At 35.5% G+C, this 23,683-nt stretch overlaps 1 protein-coding gene across 1 annotated transcript; it reads right to left on the bottom strand.

Moving 5' to 3' along the window:
• Nucleotides 1-2: 2 nt before the first annotated feature.
• On the bottom strand, nt 3-21,317 carry LOC136259396 (uncharacterized). Its single transcript, XM_066052886.1, has 9 exons — nt 20,988-21,317; nt 20,102-20,200; nt 16,866-16,990; nt 16,787-16,799; nt 16,644-16,742; nt 16,423-16,491; nt 15,307-15,462; nt 4,228-4,308; nt 3-1,184 (listed from the first exon to the last, which is right to left on the bottom strand). Exons 1-9 carry the CDS (start codon nt 21,315-21,317, stop codon nt 3-5), a joined length of 2,154 nt encoding a protein of 717 aa, XP_065908958.1.
• Between the last annotated feature and the right edge of the window lie 2,366 nt (nt 21,318-23,683).

The raw sequence follows: 23,683 nt of genomic DNA, 5'->3' as shown, positions 1-23,683 counted from the left end.
TTCTAATAACATCCAGGTAATGGGTAATTCATAGACATCTTTTTCAAAGACAATGTTTCAATTTCATTGCGAATTAATTTTGCTGTTGGGTCTTCTGTATTCTCCCTTCCAGCAGTTGTGTTGTCTACTGGGAATAAGACACCACTATCTTTGTTTCGCCATACAGTAGCTTTACAGTCAAGCTTCTCAACCATGTTTACCAGCCTACTGTTAATCTTATGAACAACATCTGAACAAACTTTGTCAGCATGAGTCCCCACACAACATAGATATGAATTAGTATCATTTCCAGGTGATGTCACCAACTGTGGAACTTGTGATGTAGGTCTTTCCAAAGCATCATTGTTTGATGACATGAGAAATTTGATCATGTCAAAGTTGGAGTATTGGAGATGATAAGGCTCAAAAATGTGTTTTCCATGTTCACTGTACTCCACCAACACTTGATCTTCAAGATTTCTGGATAAGTCATGAACAATAAATGTTATCATTGGGTGTATATTTACTGTGGGCAATAAATGTATATACTCAGGCTGCCCACCTGTATCAAGTATTGTGATAATGTTCAGCACTTCTCCAGGGTGATATGTTAGTGGAGTGGAATTGCTTGTATGTGTGCTAATACTAGAAGTAGAATTTTTTGCTAAAGCCTTAAAACTTTCTAATTTTTCACTTTTCACTGAACTTTGAAACAAAGCAGCAAATCGTTGGGTGATTGAAAGCTGTGTGACTTGTTTTATTTCATATTTTTGTTTGATATTAGCATCAATTGCACTTATCTGCCTATTATCAGTTACCTTAGGTTCATTATGCCTTTTCTGTGGTGGTGTGTTCTGTGGGTGAAGTTTCTGGTGTTCAGGAGTGCTTGATGGAAGTAGCACTTGTCTCAGGTGAGTAATCTGAGCATTATCATCCATTTCAAGCCAAAAAATCTCTTGACCATGTGTATGTTTTGACTCAACTAATGCAGCTTTTGTGATTGATATGGCATGTTTGCTTTGAACCACTTTAGTGCTGTGATGATCTTTATTGATTGGTTTCTTCATTAGTAAATTACTGAAACTTGTTTTACCAGCTGCTCCAGAACCAGTTAGTAAAATCTTAATAAAACGGACAGGTATTTTTCCATGTTGATTCTTAGCATTATTTAAGCTTTTCTGAAGTGATGCAAGCAAATCTCTTCTCTATAGAAACAATGATTACAGAATATTACTTTATTGTATGGTACATACATAGGAAATACTACAATATCAGCAAATATATAACATAATGTATTGGAACTGACATTGTATACTTAACGTAACAACATTTGCAACTAGATCTACAAAAAGAGGTCTTAGCCTTTCAAAATTTCAAAATCTGACTAATCAAAACTTTCTACGTTTTAACTAACATCTTAAAATAATTACATTAGGGAAAATAGCATGACCAAATTTCAATCTCAGTGGTACCTCATTCAAAAGTCAAGTTATGAGTTGCCAAGCACATGTTATTAGAAATGCTATAAGATTTCTTTTCACAGATCTGGTCATTTTTTTGCACGCAACTATGGGGTATTATTTTTGTCCCGTGTAGTTGCCATTGAAGCACATAGTGAATGAAGTACACACAACACAAAACTTTTACGAGCACAAAACTATAATGAGCACAAAATTTTAGAGCAGAACTTGTGCCATGCATTAATAAGAAAGCATTTGGACTTTTTGTAGCAGAAAATATATTATGCATATTTATGTACTTAACACTTGTCAGAGCTCAGCTCACTATAGTAGTAGAATGGCAAAGTGTGTAATATGTGATATAATTATGAGTCATGCAGTCAGATTCGTCAAATAAAAATCCAGCAACAAGTTGTTTACATGTAGCAACGATTTTGCAATCGTCCCTCAAGAGGGGCTTTCAATGCCTTAATCCATGGATAAAAAACCTTTCAACTCGATATTACACACAAATAATCTGTATATCTATAGTAAGTCACTCATCTAATACCATATAGCGGATTTTCCTGCAGACAAATTTGCTTACAAAAATAAAATCACGTGACACTTAATCTCGCGAGGTGACAAATTCGTGACATTAAATTCCTCACATGAATTTATTACTCATTATAATAAGTGTTCACGTACGAGATGGAAAGTAGTGAAATTTGTTGTTTCTTTGTATCTGTGCTTGTATCCACGATGAATTGATGCAGATGCCTGAAGTTTGCCAGGAAACAGGTAGGGCAGCCGCATTCAGCGATGTTTGGTAAAGAAACACGTGTTGTGTAGGCGAACAAGCCATTACAAAACAATCAGCAAGCTGTTATGTACACAAATAAACACCTGGTTTGCTGAACACTATAGTTCTACAGGTACTAAAAACCTAGTGATAAACAGAACTCCACGTGATAAAATATGTCACAAATTTTAATTTTGCAGAGTGCTCAAAACATGAGATTAAAGTCCTCGCAATAAAAACCCGCTATATGGTGTGAGACTAATCATTGCATTGACAATTCTTTTACTTGCCCATGCTAAGCACATTGCCCATGCTAAGCATAACAGCCTTGTCATTATTTTTTTCCTCAAAAGTAAAACATTTTGACTGTCATCAGACTTCACTTTCTATTGCTAGACCCCCTGTATCACCATTATCATATGTGACTGGGTCTGGGAAAACTGATCTTATTGTCCATGACAGCAGATTTGATTAATTGAACACAAAGATACACAATTAAACTATCAAAAAATACAGCTAGACTTGAGTTAATGATTGGTCTGTATTTTATGCTACTTTTCCCAAGCACAGTACGATCTGTACATCTGTACATGCAATCTGGGGCTTTAATGGAGCTGTAGTCAGCCTGGGAATGGCTGTGTGTGGCTGTAGAACTCTATGGAATTGAATAAAGAATCTGTGCTGTATAAGTTTCCTTTCAAATTAGCCAGTTTGAGACCTGGATGGCCAATAACGTGGCTTAATTCATCCCTATGCTTTTGTCTTTAATCTTTTAAACAGCCTCTTGCCCTCCTCCAGCCACTGCCTCCTACCCCTTTTGGAGCTGGCCTGAGTAATCATGTCAATTTAAAAATTATTTAAAATGGCAGGAAACTTAGCTGTTGGCTACTTGTACAGTGGATGCTCTGTAAAGTAGGGAATATGTGTAAAATGTGTGATAATATGGTACACATAGCTTCAACCATTGGCAAGTTACAATACTCTAAACACTTAAAACTGGCATTTCTTGATACCTTTAAATTGGCAATAACACCGGTTTTCCCAGACTAGGTCACATATTGCTACAATAAATGTTATCGTATACTTATACTAACTCTATGTAGGGTACTATAAACTGATTCAGATCAGTGAATTTGTCATCTGTAACTTCAAATTCCTACACATTAATTTTTGACAGGATTAATTTAGTATATAGTCATATAACACACAATCACAAGTTTTGATGTCCAATTCTCTCCATGACAGTAATAATCATAAGACGTTACTGTGCTTATAAAGTGAAACTTAAATTTACAGTGTGTTTTGGTCTTCATACTTTTGTAATGTAAATCCCTAGGCATCATTTAATGATTATTACATGAGTAAAATGACTTTGATTGCATAGCCATAGGATAAGCACATCAAAATTTATAGAGCTTTGTTTACAACCATCATCCATGTATAGCGATGATACTTTGGCCTATGTGGCTTTAAAAGTTAAGGTACTACATGTAGTTTTATTCCAGTAGAATTTTTAAATTCACACTTGATGCAAAACAAGCTAGGGTTGTCTCACTTACAATAAGAATGTATTAATGAAATTAGTAACACTGAAAGAATAAAGCTAGTCAGCTTACTACGTAAATATTGCTGTTTTGAAACTATTATATACTGCAGTGCCAAAAGCTTATGTAGTTCTGGTGTTATTTAGCGATTTTTGGTCTTTGCTACAAAATGATCAACTTTTCAGAAGAAGTATAATTATATTATCCAGCTATACATAGTTATAACACTCCCACGTTAGTTCCAAAACAGACAAAGTTTCTTATGAGATATTGCAGACAAGTTAGGAGTAGTATTAACATGTATATGTACATATTAAGTAATTTTTGGAAGAGGCATATGCTTAACTACAGTCTACACAGTATACCGTAGACTTGTATAAGTATGTGGTTCAAAGTAGCACTTATACACATACCAGACATGCATGCAGTACAGATATTACATACATTATGGTGCTGCACTAACCTTTTGTTCATGGGACTTCAATAGCTGTATCACGTTATCATGTTTTTCTGTTTTAGCTATATCAAGTGGTGTTTTATTGTCCTATGTATAATACAGTGAAACATGATGAATGTACTGTACAATGTCATAAGTATACTGCTACTACAGTTCAGACTAATGGCTATATACTGAGGTATGTCTTATGAGTATATTATGTTGTGGTGAACACAACACATTTATCTCATATTACACACCTTGTACAAACATAGGAATTTTAAGATCATGGCCATAAAATGCAGTGAAGCAAGGGCAGGTCACCTACACCTGCAGATATACTAGTGGACTGAATTAGGGATTACTTGTCCATGCACTAGTACATCCTCAGGTGCATAGGCAACCTCCCTTGTTTCACTACTTAATATCCCTAAAATTCCTAAATTTTGCTTACTTATTTGCTTACTTTCTGTTATGACTGGTATATTCCACATAAAAAGAATTATGACATGTTAATGGTTTCACCTGAACATGCACCCGTGATATCAATTTATGAAAAAGTGAAGTAGCCATTATGCTATATATGTTTTTTTAGCTTTGCTTGGCCCATTACATATAGCATCAAAAAAGAAGAACATTATGAGAAGAACCTCTACAATTAACTCAGTGAGTATGCAAAATGTGGACAATTACTGTTACAAACATAGGGAGGTCATCATGTGATAGCTAGCTACTGCAAATCAACATCTTGAGCTCTCAGCAAGAAGAATAAAGGAAAACAAAAGTTAAGTCCATGATACATACATTGGATGTGTGGCAGTATACAAAAAGGTACCCGTCAGATGCATTTAACAGTAAAAACCAACCTTAGTGGTATGCTTAATTGGCATGCATGCATGCAGGCAGGCAGGTAGGCAACCTACACTCAACTAGGATACCTACATGCAATTACACACTCAACTTATATAGAGTCACCAATCACATATATTTGGACACAATAATGAATAGATCAATTTAATGTAGTTACACTATGGAGGTCTTAGTGGATGTGCAAAATTACTAACAGAAGCACATGTGTATATTGTGTTTTATATCATGATTACATGGTTAAATGGCTGCCTAAGCACCCCATCTTCACTTATACAACCAAGGCAACAAAATCAATAAAGACAAGCACCTCTCCATGATGAAACCATTTGCATACAAATTAAACTGACAGAAAATACTTAGTAGCACAGTAATATGGTCCCTCTTGGTAACATGATACACCAGCTACTACACTGGTACATCACATTGTTTGACTTCTTACATCAGGAGCCTATAACATCCATTTGTACTGTACAGTAAAACAGAGAGCACAACAGGTTTATGTGCATTCCTTTTGTAAATACAGAAAATGTCTTGTCCTGGAGGTTGTAAATAGACAGTCTTGTAACAGTTGTATATTGTGTAAATGGGTTGTTCAGCACCCCTGCTAAGGTGGGTTGCTAGCTTTCCATAAGATAAAAGAAAACTGCTCAACAAGCATGGTAGAAAGTAATAGAAGGAAAAGTGTGTATAGCTTGTCACTGTATAGTATGTGTAAACTGTAACAGGATATTTGTACACTTTCCAAAAGAAATACTTTAAATGTAACTTTCTTATTGCTCCATGAGCACTATCGCCCAATGCACATTACGATGCCTTCAATAAAACAGTCCAAGCAAGATGATCATGAAACACCATTATTGACCATAATAGTTTGGTAACAAAGTACTATATTAAAATTATCATAATATGAATGCAAAGGTGGCATAAAAATCAAGAATCAATCACAAACCATTATTGGTTTATACCTATCCTCCACACATTTACACACTCAACTTATAATTGTGACCGGGCCTGCAAAAATAGGGCATGTGAGCACGAACTACACCCTGTTACTCTACAGGTCATATCGCAGTGCTGCAACAGAATATTTGCATTCTGTAACTTGCATCATAAAGCCAGTTAAATGCTAACTAAGAGCTGAAAACTGCATTGCCATATCATAATGGTAAAAAACGTTATGTATTATGGAAGTTTGAAAAAGTGGGCAAAAATCATGTGCCCACATGCCCTATTTTCGCAGGCCCAGTTGCAATTATAGTGTGACAAATCACATGTAATTGTGGGTTAGGTTTATTATTGTCGTCCAGTAGGAATTGTGGTCACATTACACTATGGAGCTCTTATTTAAGGGGTAGATGTATTAATCATCATGTTCCTTTGCTTTCACGGCAGATATCGAGAAAACGTTCCTTATGGTTGGCATCAACAACCCAGATCATGACATTGTTACTTTTGTTGATGCACTAAGAGGCACAAGTATACATTATGTTTTTTTATACATGTACTTTGTCTATCATATTAAATGTACCAACAAAGGTGGCTAAGATGATTTTTATTTCTTGTTTGACACATCACTTTCAACCTGAATATTTCATTGTCTTTGAAGTGTTACTGAATGGCTATATGTCTGCAACACATAACAAAGCCCATCACAATGTTTCCTGGGATTAGGTACATCAACAAAGCAATTAGTTATCAAACTGTATGTATGTATGTATTTGACTGTACCATTTGGGGTTTTCACCCCCTGGCAAACCAGCTGAGCTGACTGCCCAGTACCTAATCTTAAATCGTAAGTACAAAGAAACTACCTCACCATGATGTTTGATACACCTGTAAGTATTTCAACTGTTATCCAAACTGGCCCAACCCAGACATCCATTGCTCCACCAGTACTATTATACCACTGGGCCAATCAGCTTATGTTTGATATGTATTAGTCACAAAGCTGAGAAAATTGGAGCAGAAGCCATTGGTCTTTTTATGTTCAAACTGTTGTAAGAGTGGTTAAGCAACAAATTTTGATGAAATTATTTACTTTGTAATAAAAGCACCAAATTTTCTGTGAAAGTTGAGTAAGGTATAAAAAAATCATTAGAGATATCGTGCCATGTCAAAATCATTGCCTTAGGGCATGTTTTGAAAATTTAAACTAGACTATAAGCCCATTTGTAGCTGGTCAGTCAACCATACAGGTGCATATAAAATCTTTGTTTTTGCTTAAATCACATGAATTTATTTCAAGTTTACAGGTGCAATCAGAAAATCTTACAAAATGTGATAAAATACCCTGTATTTAAATGCTTCTAATAGAGCCAATATTTCAGTGTTAAAAATACAGACACAATCCAATAAAAACAACATAATGCACATTTATGGCTCTGTATATTATGCCTTTAATATGGCAAGCTAAAGACCTGGATGGACACCTTCCTTGATCAGTTTTCGGACATAACTATACCTCTCTCGTATTTTCAGAAGAAAATTTAAATATTATTTACTATTTATCACTTTTATGATTTTCCCAATACATTTTCTATGATTTGGACTGAATTTTGGAAAAAGGGTTCCAAATAGAACATTAGAAGTTTCGAGATAAATGGTTTTAAAGAATTCAAGTCAGCATAACTTTCCAAGGATAGCAAGCTTACATATGAAATTTACAGTTGGATGAGTAAATTAGTACCATGAGTGCTCACAAAGGGGAGGAGGAGGGGTGGGCAAGAAAATGGAGACAGACCACGATTGGAGTCCAGACACAACATTACAAGGTTTCTTAGTGGCTGATATATAGCGAAATCAACAGAAAAATCATTTGGCCTACAATATCAGGCCACCCATCAGTAAACTGCTGGTTCCTGCCAAGCCAGACAGTTTACAAGGCCAAAAACCATCATTCGAGCTCTCCACACCACCCGGACAAGACATCTGTTAAAACCAACCTCGAGTAGTTTGAGTAGTACTGAAGGTCAAAACTAGTGTGGCTATCTACTGGTGGTGTTAGCTTGATTTTGCCTGATTTGCAATTTGGATCAGTTTTCTAAAATTTGGTCACATTAATTTTGACTTTTCAGGTTCTTTGAGCATGATATTGGTAATTTTAATGGCAACACATCTGATATGAAATAATATGAATTAAGCAAACATTAATGTTGCACCAAGTTTGGTGCTTTTATCAAAAGTGAACAATTTTATCAAAAAAATGAACGATTTTTTTCACTTAGCCTCTCTACTACTGGGCCAATGGAGTGCCGCATTGCCTTATCAAATACTCTGTACCTCACATGGTCAAACATTTATTACAGCTGTTAAAATAGTGTTCCATCTTCACAAGTTAGGACAGGCACGCAACATACATTATTAATTGCAACAATGTAACACTTTCATGAAAGACGTGAAATTGTTCTTGTATACATACATTATACTGTAGTAAAAATGTGGAACTTGTATGACAAAACATAGAGATTATGTGATATGATTAGGGGAAGTCCCTTGAAAAGTCCCTTTCACACCTCCAGTAGACACACAGTTGAGTTTTTTTAAAAAAAAAAGAATTATTATGCCACAATTTAACACAAGTACAGATCTGAGTTAGTTAGATTGTAAAAGTAAGAGACTACATTCCATGACGTTTTAGTTGTCAAGCATATTTTAGTCTACGATGGAAAACACCACTGTCAAGTGGAAAAGAAGCAAATGCTTGTCTAGAATGATGATACACTCGATATATGCCATGGAGGTTGACTGGAACAGGGAATGAAGAGAAGGTCAAGTCATTGTGAAGTGTCACAAGTACCACACACAGTTTATGCAAAGCATACATTTGTTATAATTCAGTGAGAACAAACTGAATCATTTACCAAACTGCCTGCTGCATAAGGCGAATGCTATTTATGCCACTTTCATACAATAGTGCCCCCTGACCTTCATTTAAGGCACATTGTTTTTTTAAGCAGCCTTTGTATACAGTAGCCAGTTGTAATTCAGATATGACAAATTGCTTATATGCTTGGTTCTTGACCCAGGTTCATCTTGATAATGTCATGTGATGTTCAACTACAATGATCATTGCCAATGGATACTGTAGCTACCTGTGAAGAAGACCAAAGCTATAAGTTATAGAATAGCATGTAGTAAAAGGTGTATCAATTAATTTGCATACCATGCAAGTAGCATCATAGCACAGCTAGCTGCAGACTTTACATGCATACACTTTCATAAATGTATTCCTCAGATGAATGTGAGCATGTTTCTCTCTTTGTGTAGAGTTGATGCTGGTTATGCTCAACCATCAGAAATCAGTTGGCTATGCCCCTGGTACTTTACTTAATACATCATTTTTCATAGAGAAAATTACTAGCATGCATGAATTATAGCTTGAAAAATTATATAGCAGTCACTTTACTTTTAGGTGACTACTTTATTAGGGTAGGTGAATGCTATATTAGAGTCTCTCAATATTTCATTCTGACTTATGCTAGCAGCAAAAATATAACAAGTATGCCAAAAAATGTAATTTTCAACTAGAGTAGGGACCATAGCACATCAATAAAAGTACTAAAATAAGTTGGAGTAGTCCATGATATTAGATTACAGTAGAACATGAAAGTGTTATATGCCTACTGTGCTCAAGATACCATGACGGAAATACACAGTAGTGATATAACACTTTTTATTATTCTACTGTGATATAATATCATGGATTACTCCAACTTGTTTCAGTACCTTTTATCGATGTACTATGGTCCCTACTCTAGTTGAAAATTCCAAATTTTTGGTATACTTGTTCGTTAACTTCTTTGTAAATAATTATTATGTCTGGTGAACACACGCATGCCACATCTGGAATGGTGCTGCATGCTCCAGCAGTTAATTATCGTCTGAAAAGTGAAGTATCCTATATGCTTTGTTGTTGACTATGTTCAACCTGTTTCACAGCAGTATGAATCAAGAACAGTTCGAAAAGCACCTCTGCTAACAAAATAGCCACCATGATAAATATCGATGATTTCACTTACGAAGGGAATTAAGGCATTACAACTATCACCAAATTGGCACTTTTTGCTGTCAGCAAAGATGAATGGGACACAAATGAAGATTGCATTGTACATACTGCAGTATGTCAAAAGGCACCTCTCAGACTGAAGCGACATCAAGCATTGAAAAAATCAAGCCCGTACTCCTACCCATTATTGAGGTATGCTTGTCTAAAGGCATTAGTCAGTTACTCAGTCAGTCAGTCAGTCACTAGAAAATTCTATGAAGTAAATATATTTTTAAAATTCCGTAGCAACTTGTTTCGGGTCGACCTGAAAGCTTGTTTGGGTTTAGTTTAACCTAACCAATGGTGCCTCACCAATAGTGCCTTGCCAATAGTGCCTCATCATCATCAGGGGAAATTGAGGCTGTTTTTTGGTAATGTCATTTCATGGGCAGTACGAACGTACTGTATGATACGAATTATTTCTGAATATTGACCTATTATTTTATAATTGTTCCTGATTAATCTATTCCTAATATTATTTCATCATATTCTATAGGTCCCTGCATATAAACTTCAGGCTGGACAAATATTTTAAAGAAATTTCATCACACATTAGTGACCATCACGTTACAAGTGAAACTTCGAACTGCCAACTGTTATGCTTCAAAATTCAAGCCTGGCCATATGTATACCAAAGTTCACAATTACAGCTTGTCATTCCAAGACAACACTTAAGAAAATAAACCCACTACTATTATGCACTCTTTGTATATATTTGAACACAGCAGCACATTTACTGCCAGAGGTGTGGTAGAGCTAAACAGCCAAACAGTGTTGGACAGTATAGTTATCATTGTATATGTTCAGTGGTAATACATTTTAAGAAGCTCTTCTGAGACATTTGTAACCTGGGTTTCCTTCACAGCATGTGAGAATCCAATTCAAATTGCCACATCATTGCCAACATAGGGTAAAAAGTATACAATTGTAAATTGAATACTTATAATATATATCGTTTTGTTGCTCATGTAAACAGACTTAATTAAGAAGTGATGATACCCCCTTTAGATCGATTCAAACATTTTCGTTAGGCCTGAGCCTATTATGCTTTGCAAATTGCCTATTATGCTTTTAAGCAATACTCCAAAATTTCCCCCATTATGCTCCAATTATGCCCAGTTGTGTCCCATTATGCATGAAAAATGTTCATATAGAATTGTACCTTGACTGCTCTATTACAGTACCCAATGAATCTGTGGAAGTTCTATTAGAATATTTCAACATGTGGTGTCTGTTCTATTAGAGCAATCTCATTTTCTTTACTGTGTTAGCATTCTGCATCATGCAAAATATGCAGTGCTTCAGCTTATCTGATAACCAATGCACAAAATTTGTGCCTATTATGCTGCCATTATGCTCAATGCTTTGGCTGCCTGTTACGCACCTATTTATGCTGGCATAATTGGTGCAGGTCTAGTTTTCATGACATTGCTATTGCACAGAATTAACTTCTTTTTTTTTCAATGGAATTTTCTACTGCCTTCCTGATGCATTCAGACAAGTGCAGCAGAAATGTTGCCATATCTAGTCCTACTTCTTTCAAAGAAACACTTTGAATTCACTTAAGAACAAACCTTTGGCATATTGATTGATAACCATACGATTCATGCTCTATTGTCTTACTTTTATCTTTCCATATATATACAATGGCAGTTATAGCACAGTACAGCTTTAATCTCTGGGCATGCACATTTTACTAAGTCTTTGCATTGGAATACACATGTCTGGGTAGTTTGGTGAGCTGTGCTTCATTGTAGACAAGAAGTTGCCTGCCATCAGGAGATGGTCTGCTTTTGGAATGGTATGATGCACAAAGAAAGTGAGCTGTTCTCTGTTGTAGATGAGAGGTCACCTGCCACCAGGATAGAATAGACTGCTTAGAATGGTATGCACAAAGCGTATGTATGAAAGAGAATACTGTTGAAAGTGAATCAGTTTGGCAGTTTGGTGCTTGGTGTGTATATCAGTAATAGGCCAGTGCAGCTGGAATGTAAGTGGAAAGTTCTTGTGTATATTAAATTCATATTGCTACAGATCATGACCTCACTCATGATATGATCAAAACTAGCATTGTACTACATATGTGGAGGTAGCGAGCTATTGAATAGTGGTCATGAATTGACAAAACAATTCTTCACACAATAGTATTAGAAAATTAGGAATTTTTAAGTAGAGTAGGCACCACGTGCAACAAAAAGTACTGAAACAAGCTGGATTGGAGTAGTACATATTGTCCAGATACTGTAAAACCAAAGGAATTGAATGTCCCAACTGTGCGTTTCGATTGTAGAATCCATGTAGCACAGAAATGATACTCACTTCTTATTGTTTTATTACCATAATTATTTCGACATTTCTCTAATTGTTTTACCATATTTGGACATTTCTCTAATCCAGCTTCATTCAGTACCTTTATTGCAGCGGTACTACATATGCTTGTTTAGATTTTCTTGTACTTGTACAGTATTATATATTCAGCTTGATATTAATTTGAATCATACAGTAAGTAATGCATGAATTTGCCATGAAACAAATGCACAAAATAGTGTTACAATGTCATAACATAATGTCCACACTGTTTCTAGCCAAGTACAGCAGGAAAACAGATGTTTTAAGTTATTAAAATAAAATTTCGTGCATCCTGCAAATCAATTGCACCACTGGAAAACATAGTCATAAATACATTGTGCACTTTCCTGGCTGATAGGCACAAGTAGACTGATACTCACAGTTTGTTTGTATGGCCTTCATAAACCATCAACAAATTTCTTAATAAAATAATAAATACCACCACTACTTTGTAAGGTGGCTATTGTTTTTGAACAACAATGAAGTTGGCCAGATAAAAAGACTCATCACATGTAGTGGATTGTACAACAACCCTTGCTGCATTATATCATCCAACACATTGCACAACACCTTGCATCATGCACTTCCATTGCAGACAAATGCTGTGGCTACATGTGCAACTAAATAAAAATATACAGAAACTTCAAAACTACACTACTAGATTACTTGCCTCATGCTAAGGCTCTCAACAATAACAAACCCACATGACCTCCAAGCTTTAAAATATCACATAAAAATGTTTATCAACTATTCATTGGCTTCAAACATGTTATACGTATCTCAATTTATGATTAGTGAGACAAGTAAAAGAAATAAGTTAGGAATTTTAAACTAGAGTAGTAGTACTGCTGCAATAAAAGTACTGAAACTGAGCCACATCAAAGTAGTACATAACGCACAGATACTGTAAAACAATAAGAAGTGAATATCCCTACTGTGCTACAGAGATTCTACAATCAAAATACACAGTAGGGATATTCACTTCTTACTGTTTTACAGTATTTGTACATTATGTACTACTCCGATGTAGCTTGTTTTGGTAATTTTTTATTGCAGTGGTACTACATTGTCCCTACTCCAATTTAAAATTTAACTTTTATTAAACTTGTTTGTTAACCACTTATTAAAAGCTAGCTACAATTCTCATATTCATGAGTGAGATTATGATCTGCAGCAATCACGAATCTAATAATTATATTCCTAAAAGCTTATGGGCTGTTCACTTGCATTCCAGCTGCACCTATATGTATTACTGATGCACCAAGGTCGACATAGCCACCAGACTAGTTCTCCTATATATATATACATGCAGCTATGCCAGACTATGTAACTCACTTACAATAGTCTACTTTCATATATATGTTTGTACATATATACCATTACAAAAGCACTCCATCTCACTGCTATATGGAAGGTTAAAAGTAGAATAATAGTGCAAGTATTGTATGGATATTAACATGCCAAAGGTTTCTTCTTTAGTGAATTCAAACCGCTTCTGTGTAAGTAGGATTGTAACTGTAGCCACTATTCCGCTGTACTAACCTGAACGCATCAGGCAGGCAGGCAGTAGAAAACTCTGTTGAATATTTGTTAAACCAGACACACAAGCCAAAGGCCGGCTACGGGCATGCGCCTAGTTTATTGAAATTGTTTTAGTAAAATGTGTGTGTGTACCAATCTATCTATCTATCTATCTACCTATATCTATGTTTGTCCATACACACCCATGTGAGCAAATCCTTATAGTGCAGCAGTCAGCTATGAAAATTAAACACTAAATGAAGCCTGTATTAAACTTGAGCATAGACAACTTTTGCACTGAGGCGGTTTCTTTTTGCTGGTTTGAAATACGGGTGTAGCAACTCTCTACAAACTTCATGAACTACCATCCCATTGGGCTCTTCATGTATTTAACTACCAAAAAAACCATAGCATGCCTCTTAGGCTACTAGGAAATGCACATCTCTTTGACTAGAAAATGGGTGTGTCCCTATACGTATCTGTATGAAAAAAAAGAGTAGCCTTGAGGTTTTGTAGAGAGAATTTGTGGGAAAACACAATAGTCAAACTATACAACAGTTTAGAAGATACTTCTAAAGTGGTTTGTTTAACAAGTGCTTCCTTAGCAGTGCATAGCAACGTAAGTAAAAGAATTATGAACATTTCAAGAATTACAAAATATGAGAATTACACACTAATAATAAATGTATTATTGCACAATCAAAAACCCTATTTGTTACAATAATAATACATAGTTGGTTAATTCCAGATGACTTAGCTAGCTGCAAGGTGCCTGGTTTTTAGAATTCAACTTGTTTATAATTTTGTAGCAACTTGACAAAATACATTTTGAGTACTGCTGAGGACGAATTTCCTGACTTTGACATTGGTTAAGTTAAGTACGTATAGGTAGTAATAAGTATATAGTTAGGTAATAAGTAGTAGTATGTTGTAGTTTTCAGTATGTAATATTATGGAACTTTAAAAAAAAAAAAAAAAAACATTTTGAGTTAATCAGAAAGAACTTTTGGGTTAGATTTTAACCAACCAGTACTGTCATGTTATCATGAGGGGAAATCAAGGAAGGATTTTGTGTAATATTTTATTATGGGACACACCCACACCTTCATTACAGTACTATCTTATTGTATGATAAATGCTAAACATCTAACCCTGATTTATTTTTATACTGTTTTGTTCAATAATGACACAATGATCAGTACTGAGTGCAGGTAATCACATTATTTAAATAGAATTTTAACACATTAATCCATTGGAAGAATCTGCTAATGTCACTAATAAGCTCACACAGTGATAAAATAGCAAACTGACAAAATAATTACCAAGTTCTTCATTTCCACACTGGCACCATGTTGTAGCAGTACTAAACACACATCATAGTGATTACAGATGGCAGCCAAGTGTAGTGGAGTAGCCCCATAATATAACAATAAACAATTATCACATGTACCACTAACTACCACACTTGATACTGTATACTGTATATAGAGTACATAATCATAACCACCTAATGTTGTACACTGATATGTAACTATACCAGATACCTTATGACATGTGGTGAAATATTTCAATTAATGCTTCAACTGCAACAGTACACAAAATAATTTTTACACTACTAGGACTGTGTATTGTACAGTTATTGAGCAGGTGAAACATATTATCAGAGAGCTATATAACAATAACATGAACAGTTATTACATTCATTTAGGGGCGTCAGAGTAAAAGTGAAAGTAGTAAATAAGACTCAGTCTAGGAGGATCTGATGGTATGCATCAAGGAAATTTTGAGAATTACTTTTGAGATACTAATTTTGGGCTATGCAAAGTACTAACTACTGCTAGCTAGCTAGCTAGCTAGCTAGCTAGGTGCTCATGAACACAAAAGAAGGTTACAATGTCATAACACAATGTAGACACTGTTTCTACTCAAGTATGTACATACAATAGTAAAACAGATGCTTTAAGCTCTTCATTCATCCCTTAAGTCAAATATAACACTGGCAAAACATGGTTATAAATACATTTTGCACTTTCATAACTGACAAGCACAAGTAGGTTAGATCTGAAAGTTTGTTTGTATGGCCACCACAAACTATCCTTAATTAAAATTTTAATACTAAATTCCACTGCTTTTGTAAGGCTACTAGTGTTGTTGAACAACAATAATGTTCACCAGATCAAACAACTCCTCACATCTAGTGGACTGTACAACAGCTAAATAGCTTTTGCTGTATTACATCATCCAACTAATTACACAACACCTTGTATCATGTATTTCCATTACAAATAAATACAGAAAAATAAAGAGATAAATAAATGAAATACGGAAGTTCAGTACTACAGCAGCTACTAGACTACATATCTCATGCTAAGGCTCTCAACAATAACAAACCCATAAGACTTCCAAGTTGACAAATTTACTAGAAACATGTTTATTACCTCTTCTTTGGCTTCAAACATGTTATATCTCCTTTTATGATTAGTGAGATACATGCTAAACATACAACCCTAAATTAATAATGACACTATTATCAGTACTGAGTGCAGGTAAGCACATTATTTAAAAATTAATTTTAACACATGAATTAATTGGAAGAAACTGATGATGTCATAAATAAGGTCACACAGTGATATATGTAACAAACTAACACATTAATTACTTTGTTCTTCATTTCCACACTGGCACCATGTTGTAGCAGTACTAAACACACATCATACTGATTACTGAAGGCAGCCAAGTGTAGTGGAGTATTCCCACCCTATAACAATAAACAATTATCACATGTACCACTAACTACCACACTTGATACTGTATACTGTATATAGAGTACATAATCATAACCACCTAATGTTGTACACTGATATGTAACTATACCAGATACCTTATGTCATGTCGTAAAATATTTTCATTTAATGTTTCAACTACAACAGTACACAAAATAGTTGTTACACTACTAGGATTGTGTATTGTACAGTTATTGAGCAGGTGAAACATATTATCAGAGAGCTATATAACAATAATATGAACAGTTATTACACTCATTTAGGGGCATCAGAGTAAAAGTGAAAGTAGTAAATAAGGCTTAGTCTAGGACAGAGTCAATTATTACTGCCTGACATAGGCCATTTGTCAGGCAAATATCATGCATGGCTGACCATAATGGAACCTGCCTGACAAAATGTCAGACCAAAATAGAAGAAATTTATAGAATTTTTATAGTGAATCATTGTCAAATGCAATTTGACAACAGTGATTGTATAGGATGAGTCACTCTATTCTATCAATGTATCATAAGGATTTCCCTATTATGACAAATTGCATAAAACAGTAATATATCAACTGAAATGTTAGTGGAATTAAAATGGCCAACACTGGAAGATCGTAGGAAACAGGCACGTCTGATGCTGTTGTTTAAGTTTGTAAACAAGTTAATTTATGTTCCAAATCAGTATCTGCCAGTGTTATCTCCTGCAACAAGTACCAGGGCAAACCATCCCTTGAAGCTATTACAGTTGTATGCCAGAACAAATCGATATAGTAACTCTTTCTTACCAGGATCAATACCAGACTGGAACAATTTAGATATGGAAGATCTTGACAATATAGACTTACTTACTTTCAAAAACCGTTTGCAAAATGCATAGACACTAAAATTTTGTTTTTGTACATTAGCGATTTACCCAATGGGTTTTGCTAATCAATAATAATAAATAAATAAATAAATAAATAAATCAATGTCAGATAACGCTTTAGGTTGTCTGACTTTTTCACTGGGATTTGAAAAAAATTATAATTGTCTCTGGTCAAGGAGGATCAGAGGGTATGCATCAAGGAAATTTTGAGAATTACTTTGAGATACTAATTTTGGGCTGTGCAAAGTACTAGCTACTGTTAGCTAGCTAGCTAGGTGCTTAATAATAAAACTGGACACTGATCAAACAAGTGGTGAAGTGCTGGCCTCATTGGTCATGCCTACTCTGATGTCCTTGCATTCATTAGAGTACTACATTTACTGTCAGTCACCAATGTGACTGGATCTGGGAAAACTGGTCTTATCGCTCATGTCAGCAGATTCAATTTTTCACCAAGAACACAAAGTTACATGAATAAACTAACTAATTTCACAATCAAAATCAGTTAGACTTGAGTGGTCTGGTTTTGCCGGTTACTTTTCCCAAGCCAGTGGTGATTTGTACATGGAATGTCGGGCCTTAGCCTGAGGATGGTTGTATTCATTTCACTTGTAATCCTCAGTTTTTCATCCTTTGTCTTCAGTATTGCCTGCACAATTGAACGCTTTTGCTAATTCTCTAGATGTCTACTTGGGGTGATATTTTAGTACGTAGTCTAAGTACATCCACGTCCTTCAATGACAAAGTGTTTCTACTCTTAGCTGTAAAGTAGATGAGTCTACCATCTCGTTATTAGCAGCTGTATTTCTTGTGACTGGACAATATGGATTGTCAGTACAAGCAAATCATTCATTTTAGTTCAGTTTTTTGTGGTTACCATGCAAATCAACATCTATGGATACCTAGCATTGGTGAAGTGTTGGTTGTTAAACAGGAGCAGAATAATTGTCATGACAAACATGTAGTTGATATCATCAAGATGGCTACACTGCTGGTCATGTACCAAACAATATCTTCAAGAATGGCTTTTAATTTCTTGAACCATGATGAAGATGTAACATATTGTGAAATATTATAACAGAAGAACATTACAATAATGGTGCAGGAATTGTACTAGAAATTCCTTAAAGATTTGGACATCGAATACATGTTTTAAAACTAAAAAGAACTCTTCTCTGCAGATACTGTAGCTAGTTATGTATATTCTGACCACTGTATGAGACTCAATTCTAATGCATTGATGCTCCTGTTGTACCAGTCAGTGTTGAAACAGGGTCGGGTCATTCGGGTCACATTTTCTCAGGGTCATCCGGGCCTGACCCAGATTGGATAACATGAGAAACGAAATTATTCATTTCACAATGTGGAAATGTGTCTGTTGCTGTCTGCAAGCTTACGTGGAGCCACGCCCACTAATCGATTATTGTATGAGTTGCATATAGCCTAGTCTTACAGCAGGATAAGTACTTTTTTGAGCAACACCCATTTTAATATATCGGGAAATTGTAATACTAGGTATGCATGAAGCCACACCCAATTGCTGTCTGTAAACTCACAGTAGCTACGTGGAACCAAACCCACTGACTGATTTTAAATTATATTAAAACTTATACTGGTTTAGTTATCACATAACTGTTCGTTTACTCAATAGGAACATAGATCTTATCACACGCCTCAGCTATAATTATCATCCGGGTCAATCCGGGTCAGTGGGTCATCCGGGTCAGCAGTAGTGACCCAGTTTCAACACTGGTACTAGTTGTTGCTGGCAATTACACACGTTAGACTTAAAAAGACATGCATACATTTGTGTATGGCTAAATATTTGAGACCTTGTAACCATGGCTGACTGCTTAGTTCAGGTGACCGTTACTACAGATTCTACTGTAGTTTCTTTTCCTGAGTAGCACATTCAAGTAATTGACCCTGGCTATGGTTTAATATGTAACCATGAGCTATAAGACTGAAACATAATGATGGGCATGCAGAGAATTACTAATTCCCTGGTCAGTTTGTATAATATACTTTCCTTAGTGTGCACCATGAGCACAAACTCCCAATGCACCTCACAATGTGAAGTTATGTGAAGCAATTTATACTACTGAGAGTCACATGCATTACAGCAATCGAATAACCAGTATTGCATCATGTGATTAATTGTACACATGATGCATGATGGAAATTGTGAAGGACTGTATAGGTTGAGGTTTATTACAAGGAAGCAGCTGGTCAAGATCTCATTAATTGAGACCAAACCATAATTATGTTAGTCTCATAGACATCTCAGATAACCAGAGGTGAGCACTAGTACCTATTCTACAAGATTTACCCCATTTCAGCTTTTCAAGTTCAATTTTCACTTTATCCAACTTGGGTGATAAGAATGTAGTGTCTTCTGGTAATGTAGTGACAGTTAGCAACAAAATATGAAGTAGTGATCATGTGAGAAGTACATAATAATACTGGTGGTAACTGTACTACTTACATTAGTAGTAGCTAATATGTTAGCTCCACTACTTAGTAGAGTGTTGACCACCTCTAGGTGTCCATTAGCACTGGCAAAATATAGTGCAGTCCATCCAGCCTAGAAAAAAATGATAACAATTACATAGTACAATCATAACATGTCAAACATACTCTATACTAGTGTAACATCACAGTAAGGTTGAACAATCTTTAAAGTTTGATATTATAGTACTCTATAATAAGGCTGGGACGAAGCTTCGAATGCTTCGTGGGTTCGAAGGTTAAGTAAACTTCGAATTATAAAAGTATCCTTCAAAGCTTCGTAATGCACTCATAGTCTACGAAAGAATTACAAATATACATCGTCTTCTTTATTGCAGCTGCTTTATCCTCTTGCGTGATCAATGTTCGTCTCTTCGCGATCGATCTTCATGTGCCACGCCCACTTTTAAAACCATGAGCACAGGGACTTTTAAACTTTCAGCAATCTGGTCCTTTTTATTCAGTTGTCCAGCACGCGCTTTCTATGTGCTGGGGGTGGTAGGCAAGGGTAGTCCATCCAGCCCGGGAAATAAAAAAACTAAAAAAAACTTTTAAAACCATCGCAGTTCAGCTTGCTACCATATTTTCAGCCTTAAAACACCTTATAAAGTGATAGATAATGCACGGAAAGCGTACTTTTAGCCATTACTCGGTGTTTACCTATGCACGATTGCAGTGTAGCGGACACGCCCATTTGCAATCGATCGATCGCGTCATTCAGTACTGCTGCTATGCACTTTCCAATGATTATGATTATGATAATTGGAAGGCAGCAAAATGCTGATTACATCCAATAAAAAAAAGATATAAAAATGGTTTGGGGATATTTACAGATAACTAGCTAGAGTGTGTGCATTTATTACAAAGTCTTTGTCATAGCATAAGGAGGGTAGATTGTTCCATTCTTTAATAGTTCTGTAAAAATAATTCATTTGGTATTTGTTGGTGTTGGCTGCTGGCAGTATGAGTCTGAGTGGGTGGTATTGTCTTGTGCTGGTGGATTGTGGCAGAAAGTAATTGGGTATTTGTAATGCTGGCTCCTGCTGGTGAGTAATTCTGTGAAATAAAGATAATCTAGATGCTTTATGTCTCTGTTCCAGTGTGGTCCAATTAAGATTATCTAACATTGTTGTTACACTACTCTTAAAACTGTAATCTGACTGCACCCACCTCGCTGCTCTCCCCTGAACCATTTCAAGTTTGTAAATTAAGTTCTGTTGATGTGGATCCCAGACTTGAGTGGCATATTCAAGAATTGGTTGCACAAGTGTTGTGTAAGCGTCTGATTTAACCTTACTGTTACATTTACTTAGATTTCTTTTTATAAAATTCAGCATCCTGGTGGCTTTGTTTGTAATGTTATTAATGTGAAGTGCCCATGAGAGTGAATTGTCTAGAAGTATCCCTAAATACTTATATGTGCTGCTGGATTTGATGGTCTGGTTGTTTAAAGTATAGTTATTTTATGAGAGGTAGATGACGTCTCATAAATCTCAGTAAGACATATTTGTTGATATTAAACTTCATCTGCCACCTCTGTGCCCATCTAGAAATTTCATCAATATCTTTACGTCATCTTCATTACTAATCGTTCGGCAGACAACACAATCATCCGCAAAAAGTCGAATAGATGACAAGATGTTACTGTTAATATCGTTTATATATAGTAAGAACATAAGAGGCCCTAATACAGTACCTTGTGGGACACCAGAAATAACTGAAACAAAATCAGATTCGTTACCATTCACCAGTACTCTTTGTGTTTGTTTTGTCAGCTATTCAGAAATCCAGCAATGTATCCTGTTGTTAATTCCATAATACTGCAATTTCTTAAGCAGGCGTTGGTGGGGTACAGTGTCGAAAGTCTTAGCAAAATCTAAGAAAAGTACATCAACTTGTTCTTGGCTATCTATACTATTAGCTAATTCTTCAATAATGGTAAGCAGCTGGGTGGTGCATGAGTGTCCTGATCTGAATCCATGTTGGAAAGAGTTAAGTATGTTATTCTTCTCTAGGTGTGACATTATAGAATGGAAAATTATGTGTTCCAACACCTTACAGCATACAGATGTCAGTGAGATGGGTCTATAATTTACTGGCATGGATCAATCCCCTTTCTTATAAACAGGTACGATATTAGCTTGGAGCCAGTTACTAGGAAGGATCCCTTCGTTAAATGATTGGGTGATAGTATGTTAAGAGATCTGCACTTATTAGACTTTGTAATTTTAATACATGAGTGGTTATGATCATTAGTGGAAATTACTTGGAGGCATAAATCAAGAATTTCTAAGTTATGATTAGCTATATTATTACTGTTGCTATCTAGTCAATTGGAAGACTGGGAAGCACCATTCTTTGTTACTATTCTTCCCCTCTTGATTATTAGGTTCTTTTCGCCATTGTCCTTGCATCATTTTAATTCTTCTCTAAGTGCCTCATTGGTTTCCCGCTCCTTAATTGTTAAATCTGGTGTTACATAGATGTTATTCCATCTTTTAGTTGCTCGGAGTTTAGAAGCCTGTTTCATAACAAAGCGCTTGTGGTGCTCATCACTTAGTGTTACTAAAAGTAGTCTTGCTTTACTACCACCTGGCTTTCCAAGCCGCAGCACATTAGTTACACTTGACTTTGGTACATTGAATTCTGTTTCAAATAGTGAATGAACCTTTTCGTGATCCTTAGTGGAAGACTCTTCACCCATATTATGAACAATAAAATTACATTTTCTATGTTCTCAATCTATATATTCATCAATGATTTGTGCAGGAGTGTCTTTCATTACTGAAGGTCTGGCATCACCAGACGTTGTATTCGTCTCCATTGGTGTGTCAGCTTGTGCAGGTCTTGAAGGCCCTCTTAATAGTTCAAGACTCTCAATAATTGGCTTTACTAAGTTTTCCATCATGTTCTTAAGTGATTCTGTTATTTCATTAATTATGGTATTAGCAACCTCACATTCATTAGTAATACCATGAGGGCCAGGTGATTTACTTTTGGAATTTGAGAGCTTAGTGAGCATTGTAGATTCACATACTGAACAAAACCAATGAAGAGATTACAAACTTATTAAATAAGTAAAACTTAAGAAGGATGTGCATAAATGCAAGAAAACCTGTAACTTGAAAGCCAGCACCGAAGCTTCGAATGTTCGAACATTTTATTAGCGAATATTCGAAGGTAAATTTCAATATTCGTCCCAGCCCTACTCTATAATATTAACAGTTCAGAACTCACAAACTCTAGCTATAATTGTTATTTTGCTGTAACACTTTATACATAGTACTAAACATTGTACTAGCTACATGTCTGACCCTAGAAAAACATTCATTTTGTTGAGAGTAACATTATTCCTAATACTGTAGTGCATTGTTACTACTCATCAGGAATCACTTCACTGTCCAAAACAGGTTAGCAGGAGTTATATACATAATGTCACAGAAATTTTCCCATTATGCTCCATTATGCTAGGTGATTAATTTATGCTTTTCATCACTTATTATGCCCAAAATGATGCCGACATAATCAATGCAAGCCTACTTTATTCTTATTCCAATTA

This window comes from Dysidea avara, chromosome 6 (genome assembly GCF_963678975.1).
Source record: "Dysidea avara chromosome 6, odDysAvar1.4, whole genome shotgun sequence".
NCBI lineage: Eukaryota > Metazoa > Porifera > Demospongiae > Dictyoceratida > Dysideidae > Dysidea > Dysidea avara.
This window is presented reverse-complemented; position numbering and strand designations above follow the sequence as displayed.